This window comes from Haliotis rubra, unplaced genomic scaffold, assembly GCF_003918875.1.
Source record: "Haliotis rubra isolate DU_JTF1 unplaced genomic scaffold, ASM391887v1 Scf1963, whole genome shotgun sequence".
NCBI classification, from domain to species: Eukaryota; Metazoa; Mollusca; class Gastropoda; order Lepetellida; family Haliotidae; genus Haliotis; species Haliotis rubra.
The window spans coordinates 3,669-11,837 of NW_025765962.1; the positions used below are offsets into that span (position 1 = coordinate 3,669).

General features: G+C 38.7%; 1 protein-coding gene across 1 annotated transcript; it reads left to right on the plus strand.

The window, feature by feature from the left end:
- Positions 1–2,632: 2,632 nt before the first annotated feature.
- Positions 2,633–7,479, plus strand: LOC124274950 (putative ankyrin repeat protein RF_0381). Its single transcript, XM_046710325.1, has 3 exons — positions 2,633–2,737; positions 3,208–5,177; positions 5,359–7,479. Exons 2-3 carry the CDS (start codon positions 4,242–4,244, stop codon positions 6,289–6,291), a joined length of 1,869 nt encoding a protein of 622 aa, XP_046566281.1. The 5' UTR covers positions 2,633–2,737; positions 3,208–4,241; the 3' UTR covers positions 6,292–7,479.
- Positions 7,480–8,169: the final 690 nt, after the last annotated feature.

Genomic DNA, 8,169 nt, shown 5'->3' on the forward strand with positions numbered 1-8,169 from the left:
GGGCTGATGACTTGTTTGATTCTATCAAGGCTATTTTGTTGTACAAGGAAAGCAAAAGTTATTTCTTGCTGGCATCACACCTCGGGAATTCTTGCCAGTTCTGAGGAACTGGCTTCTACTCGTCGTCTTTTTCCACTTCCCCTTTTGTTCTTACACTGGATTTTAACGCTGTCCGTTTTGTATTCGCCCCAGACAATATCCACTCTCTGATTAGTGTCCAGAAGAACATATTATCAGCATATTCATCAAATGCTATTTGAGCTGCTGGTTTTAGCATGTTTGTTACTGCAGATCCATCAAGGATTGACAAGTCAACATCTGGTTTTGAGTCAGTTGGTGGTGATATTTTCTTCAAAGCAATTGAGAAGAACTGATTTTGTTCATGGATGTAGATAACCTTGATGAGATATAGTTGGTGAGCAAGACTGATTTTCATGTCTGACAAACTCATCCAGGTCTCCATCACTTGACTAGTCTGTGTATATCTTGTCTTCATGGAAGAGGTTCTACATCCGTATTGTTGACACAAATGTGGTTGTGTTGGCCATAGCTGCATCGCTGCTCTCAGTGTTTCACAGCTTCACAGGCCATGGCAGTATGTCATCCTTTGGTGGAATTGAAAAGAAGGCCTCGCGGAATACATGGAATTCTTTTCCTGAACTTACAGGCACCTTTATTTCCCTCGCTTGTCCATCACTTGAAATCACTAATGCGCTGATCCATCAGCATGAGAGATTTGTTGTACTGCTGTATGACAGCGCAAGCAACCCTCATGAAAGTGAATGAAGCAAGAAAACATTTGTTTGCCACAAAGGTGAGAACACTGGACAATATTCCCCCAACAGAATCATTCCCCCAACAGAGTCAACTTTGATCCAACATACTAGTAACTATGGACAACTCTCACGAAGGCATGAAAGAGCTGGCGGGAATTGCTGAAATGCATCTGGATAAAATGTTCAAACCGGTCCAAGTGCGTTAAAGCATCTCGCACGTGCACTGCACTTTTCTGATTCACTCAAGATAGATACAGTTACACATGATTGAGTAACATTTTTATAGGTGATCTATAGCCAACCAAGCTCATACATTATACATGTAAGTAAATCTAATGATAAGTTCCTTAAAATAAAATCTCATCTGTTCTCACAATATTCTAGATACATAAGTTATGAGGATTTAAAATTGAGTTAAAATAACATTTGTTTGAAAATTCATTTTTTTCCCACTTTTTCCCCCTCAAAATGAAAAATGGCCACAATCTGTGAGGCTTCTCGTATTGACTTTGCAAAGAAATGATAAAAATATGTTAGATCATGGGATGATCTCATACTTATTTTACTGATGTACACTATATGGCAAATGGCCGCCAATTTTCCCATTTTCGGGTAGTCATGATATAAATTGACTTATGCAGACCTAACCGTTATAGATAAAAAGACATGTATAGGTGGAAAATGACCAGATATATATTTCCTACAATTTGATATATGACGTATGAGAATTGGAGAATTTTTTTCAAAGTTATGACGAAAATAGTATAAAAAATGATATATTTTTTCACTTTTTCCCCAACAATTATGGAAAAAATGTAAAATCGGCGAGGCCTCTCGATCTTTATTCAATTAGAATGGTATAAGCTACACTCATGCCAAATTTCATGCTTGTAACACAAAGTGCACAATTCAGTGAAAAATTGCACTTATCCGCTGGGCTAAAAGGAAGCCCTCCAAGTGACAGACGTGCCAAACGTAAAGTCTTACTGCTAACGCAGGAGCATCATGCTAAGTACTAATACTATTTATCTTACATTCATGTAAAATACTTTGAGTTCATTGGTCAATGACGGTTTAACAAGTTTCCGTGTCACCCCTCACAACAAGGGTAACAACTGGAAAAATATTACCCGCTACCACGGTAACCTCCAAGCCCTCCTCCGAGAAGCTGAAGCGCTAACAATCGTATGACATCATAATATGACGCATGCCGTGCCCGGAGTTCAAAAACCGTTCGATCAGCTGTTTTGTGTTCACTTTGTACTGATTTATTTTACCGACTTTTACTGCTTTATTTAAGCTGTTTTATATATTGAGTGGTTTGCACACACAGCTTAAACATAATTAACAGTTTTATAGCAGTTTTATGCTTGTCAGAATATGTTTCACTGATGTTAAAAATCCAGTCGAGAGGAAGACGTCATTTCTTTTTTACATGTCATATAGTCGGTAGCGATCTTTAGCATAGCATAAAATGACATTTTGTACATTTAACATGGCGGTAAGATAAATACGTTGTATGCTTCTCTCTCTCGGGTAATACGAGTCTGATGTACGCTTCTTTGTAGCAGTGTCACCCGAGCCGGAAGGCGAGGGATGACACTGCTACAAAGAGGCGTACCTGAGCCGGTAGGGAGGGATGACACTGCTACAAAGAGGCGTACATCAGACCGTATTACCCTTGAGAGAAGCATACAACTTATAACATACCATAAAAGAGAAATAAAACGCCGAGAGTACTTTGTGAAAAAGTAATCAAACGCTATTAACAAGAGGTGCTAAATCGCCAACAAATTCTAATATAATGTAATTTATATCGTCATGTACATTCTAATTCACCTTTCATACTATGCTTGGTTAATTGGCTTAGTTGCGTTTTGTTTCAGTGAATGTACATAATCCTAAAAGTGTCTACATCAAGAACCAAGCGCCATCTTTAGCAATGCAAGTTTCAATTAGACGTACGTATCCATGTAAGCACAGACTACGTTGACTGTGTATTACAAGATGATTTTTCTTTCGTCAGTACGGCAGTAGTGAAGTGTTTAACTTTAAACATTTACAAAGCTTGTGATCGTTCATAACTAATTAAAGTACTAAGTTCCATGTATGCAACTCTGGAAAAGAATTTTATGGGTATCAACTTCTCTTTTATGTTTACATCTGATGAAGGAGTAAGTATATACTCTTTTTAATAAAGAAGTTGACATCCATAAACTTTTCTTCCGCGTGTGTATCCCTTCCAAATGCCATTCAAAGACCTCATGCAAAATTTGGTTACACCATTGCATTGTTTGGCTTTTTTGTTTTTGTTTTTTTTGTTTTCTAGTTTCTTTTTTTAACTGAATCACAACCAAGTTCAGTGTTGTAAGCCCTAAAGCCCTATTTGTTTGAGCCACTGTATTTAATGCCTGACATGTTTTTATTACAGACAGAACAGAAGAATTTCTGAGCATATGGACTAATGGCATGATAAAAACCAAAGCAACTGAAATACTTATTGACAAGATTGGTAAAGGTGCCAGATAAATCACGATTACAGGATGCCCTGGCGATGGGAAGTCTACATTAGGCTACTTAATATTACAGCATTATCTCAAGATGGGCAGACCAGTGTATGAAGTACGAACTCCAGAAGAACACAAGGCTGTGTCTGACAGCAGTGAGTCTGTCATAATGATCGACTATATATTTGGGCAGTTTTCGTTCAACAAGAGTCATTTCAAATGGGAAAGTGTGGTCATGGATATCTGCAAACTTCCAGAACACAAAGGTAAACACTCAAATCGCAATGCCTCCTTGACATCATGTTATATTCTGACAAGCAGAACTGATGTACTCACAGTAGCAACTCATTATTTCAATAAATTTTCTAAACTGTTACTTAATGATGAATGCAGAGTTGACCTAGCACAAATGACAACCTCGACGGTACCAGAAGAGTTCATCTCTGAAAGAGTTAAGATCTGGGAATCGCATGCCAGAAGAAACGAAATCATAGTTGATAAGGACACTGTGGTAAAAGTGTGTTCAAGGAACTCTTCGCATGGATTCCCTCAGTGTTGCAAGTTATATGCTAATGAATACCATACAAAAGTGACGATGACAGACTTCTTCCTGAATCCTATTCCATTTTTAAACGAAACAATGGAATCACTAATGGGTAACAAAACAGTCGGGTATATTGTGAGGCAAATGTTGAAGAATGGTGTGTCGTTTGACCTTGCCAGCATCGAAGATGAGGAACGCTTTTTTGAGCTGTATGATACATGCCAGCCTCTAAAAGGAACATATCTATCAATGGATGGAAGTGTAATATCATTTCAGCATTCATCAATTTATGAGAGTGCTGCGTTCGTTGCGTGTGGACAGCATCCAAAGTTCGTTATAGAAAATTGTAGCTTGACGTTTCTTAAATAAAGAGTGCGATTTGAACATTTTCAGCACGACCTCAGTGATACATGTATGACCAGGAATATAAAACGCGAATTCGTGACACCTCTCATTCAAAGACTGCAACGTGAAGTTAATGCATTAAATATACAGTTTGCTTTATCACATGAATCCTTTCACGATAACGAGTTTGTTGTTGAGTTCATGGAAGCCATGGCATCTATACGGGTCAGAACGTTGCTTTCCTTGATCGATAAGGAAACACAAAATTCTTTCCTCTATTTTTCCACGAGTAGCAAGTCGGAGAAACTTCTAAAACACATCTGTGGTGCAACTGAATTGTCATCAGATCAACAAGAAGATTGCATTTTTGGTATTTGTGAACACAGTTCTGAGTTATCAATGAACTTCCTTTTGGGTATTTACAAAGGAACTGAAATTAACTGCACAAATGCTTATCAGCAAACACCTTTAATGGTAGCAGCATCAAAGGCTTCTGGTGAGCTGCTGGCTTGTATCTTGCTAGAAAGTGGTGCAGACGTCAATATCAGAAATGAGTATGGGTACACCGCGCTCGAATATGCTTGTGCTAGCAGCAATACCAACACTCTGGTTCAAGTTTTGAAAAATGGAGCGGACATCAATACCAGAGATAATGAGGGTCAAACTCCACTTAATACTCAATGTTCGTTTGGAAAATTCTCTCTTGTGTCTTTCCTTATAGAACATGGAGCAGACATTAAGATAAGTAACAAAAAGGGAGAAACTCCCCTTCACGGGGCATGTACAGAAGGATTTAAAGATATAGTCAACCTTCTGTTACACAAAGGAGCACGTGTCAATGCAAATGATCACAAAGGTAAGACGCCATTGCACTATTCTTGTGAGTACCAGGCAAATGATATTGTAAGCGTGCTGTTGGCAAGTGGTGCTGACGTCAATATGAAAGACAATAAAGGTTTCACCCCACTCAGACATTCTTGCAACAGTAAAAACATCCAGCCCTTTGTTTGAACTTTTGGGAAAAGGTGCTGATATCAATACGAGGGATGCAAAAGGTCGAACAGCTCTGCAGGAAAACTGCTCTATTGGACAAGTCAATGTTGTGATTTATCTTTGGAACAAGGAGCTGACATTAATATGGCTGACAAGGATGGTCAGATGCCGCTTTGTTCCATGGAGCATGTAGAGAGGGGTTGAAGGATATTGTCACCCTTTTGTTAGAGAAAGGCGCAAGTACAATGATTGCAAAGGTAAGACACCATTGCACTATTCATGTGAGTACGGAAGTGCTGATGTAGTGGGGCTGTTGTTGGACAATGGTTCTGACCTCTATGCGGAAGACAAGAAAGGTTACACCCCACTAGGGTATACATGTTACACTAAAGACATTCAGTGTGTGACTCATCTTTTGGAAAAAGGTGCAGACATCAATTCGAAAGACACAAAGGGGCGAACTGCTCTCCACGTAAACTGTTCCTTTGGAGACGTCAGTGTTGTGACATATCTTTTAGAACAAGGAGCTGACATTAATACAGTTGACAAGAATGGCCAGATGCCGATTCATGGAGCATGTAGAGAGGGGTTGAAGGATATTGTCACCCTTCTGTTGAACAAAGGCGCTGATGTCAACATAAAAGATAAGACAGGAAAGACGCCATTGCACTGTTCATGTGAACTAAAAAGGAATGACATTGTGGGCATGCTGTTGGAAAATGGTGCAGATGTCCACGAAAGAGACAGGAAAGGTTTCCCCCCACTTAGGTATGCATGTTACAGTATCAACTTCCATGCTATGAGCAAACTTTTGGAAAAAGGTGCAGATATCAATACGAGAGACACACAAGGTCAAACCCCACTTTATTCGCAATGCTCCATTGGAGAAGTCAGTGTTGTGACTTATCTTTTGGAACAAGGAGCTGACATTAATACAGTTGACAAGAATGGCCAGATGCCGATTCATGGAGCATGTAGAGAGGGATTTCGGGATATTGTAGCCCTTCTGTTAAACAAAGGCGCTGATGTCAACACGGAAGATAAGAAAGGAAAGACGCCATTGTACTATTCATGCGATGAAGTAATCAACCGATTGTTAAACAAAGGTGCAAATACCAACACCTAAAGGATGCGTAATGTTCAGTCTTCTATACATCCATCGGCCATTTGGAAAGTGACAGCTACACCTAGGAAAGACTGAGTATTTGGAGTATGGCAATACTTAAAGTTAGTACTCTTCGGCTTGCATTTACGGACACATGGAATCCACAACATACTGGTTTGTCTTCAGAGTGGGATGACACACACTATCTGCAGAGCCCCGTATTAAGTTGCCTTGTGGAGAAGAAGGGTATTGTTAGTTTGCCTTGAGGAGAAGTAGGGTAGTGCTAATTTGCTTAGTTGAGATGAAGGGCAGTGCTAATTTGCCTTGTTGAGATGAAGGGCAGTGCTAGTTTGCCTTGTTGAGATGAAGGGTAGTGCTAGTTTGCCTTGTGGAAATGAAGGGTAGTGTTAGTTTTCCTTGTGGAGAAAAATGGTAGCGCTAGTTACTCGGGACCTATTCTACCGCTGCCACCTATTCTACTGAATTTGTGGACATGGTATACCTAAAGTTGTTTTCAAAGCAGGAAACGAAAGAGGAAATTTCGATACATTTCTTTAATTTCTGCTCATTCCATCTTAAATGTGGGTTCACTGGAATAGAATTGATAGTGTTGACTAGTTCAGTATTCTTGAACCCATGTGCTAAATCCAGGTACAATGTTTCCTGATGGGTTTGGGCGTCATTACGAGGACTGGGCAATAGTATCGGTAAACCGGTATATATTGGTACGAATATCACGATGTGATTCAGATTCTGCAATATATTTGGTCATCCAGAGTTAGCATCCTTTGAATTATCTACTACTGTTGATTTCCATAGCAACAAAACGTGCTCTAAAAGTGCCAAATATACTTTTATTTCTATTGGTTTCATGTTACATTTTTCAATAGGAAAATGGCTCGAAAGTGCCAAATATTCTACCAAATGCTTCAAGTTTGGTGGGTTTGAATGGTTTCATACGTGGCATTTTGGAAGAATTAAGGGGCCTCAAATGGACCAATTGTTTTATTTGGAATTATTAGTAGAGCCTCTTGATCTGAGTGTCCATTTCACAATTCACATACTTTTGTTACTATTGTTTGTTTCATATTGGGACATATGCTATAAATATATCATAAAGGCCTAAATCTTATTAATTTAGGCCAGTATGATAAGGATCTTAGTTATTAGAGATAACATGAGATTTTAAGCTCAAATAGTTCACTTCAATCATGTTTTTGTTTCATTTTCCAGTAGTTCATGTTAACGCATGTTAAATCTGAATTGAGTGGTTAATATTTAACGTCACATCGGCAATATTTCAGCCAATCGTGACGATAAATCTGAATGAATGACTGACATACAGTAACAATAATTACATACTGCATTGAAGTGCATTCTGTTGAAGCAAACAACGCTGATCATGAAAATAATGTTACACTATTACCTTTATTATGTTCACAAAACATTGCTGCAATACTTCAATTAAATATTCCACATTAAGGATCTATATCATTTATCTGTACACCACTGGCATACAGCCATACACAATGGGGACGGGAAGCCTGAAGTTATGGTGTAACAACAACTTAGTAGATGGTGTCACACACAGAGAGCTATTATGAATTTATGATGTACGCACTTGGGCAGAAAAATCCCAGTAGATATATGACAACATGTATCGCAATATCTTTTAAATCATTGCAATATATCGCAATATGAGAATCAGGGTAATATCCAGCCCTAGTCATTACTGTCAAAATGGATAACATTGAACACTGATAATGTATTTCCCAGTCACAAGAAAACGAAATTCACATCATCGTCTATAAAATACCCATCCACCTGTGATATAAGGCGACATTTTCATAGATGAAGTACTATACATTCAGTGTGCCATTTGGCCCTCTCGCTTCTAGT

Excerpts from the sequence above, each read along its gene's own strand:
- LOC124274950 (XM_046710325.1), top strand. The coding sequence starts at position 4,242 with ATGACCAGGAATATAAAACGCGAATTCGTGACACCTCTCATTCAAAGA. Across the intron at positions 5,178-5,358 it reads GTAAAAACATCCAGCCCTTT|AGAGGGGTTGAAGGATATTG; the intron begins GTTTGAACTTTT and ends TGGAGCATGTAG.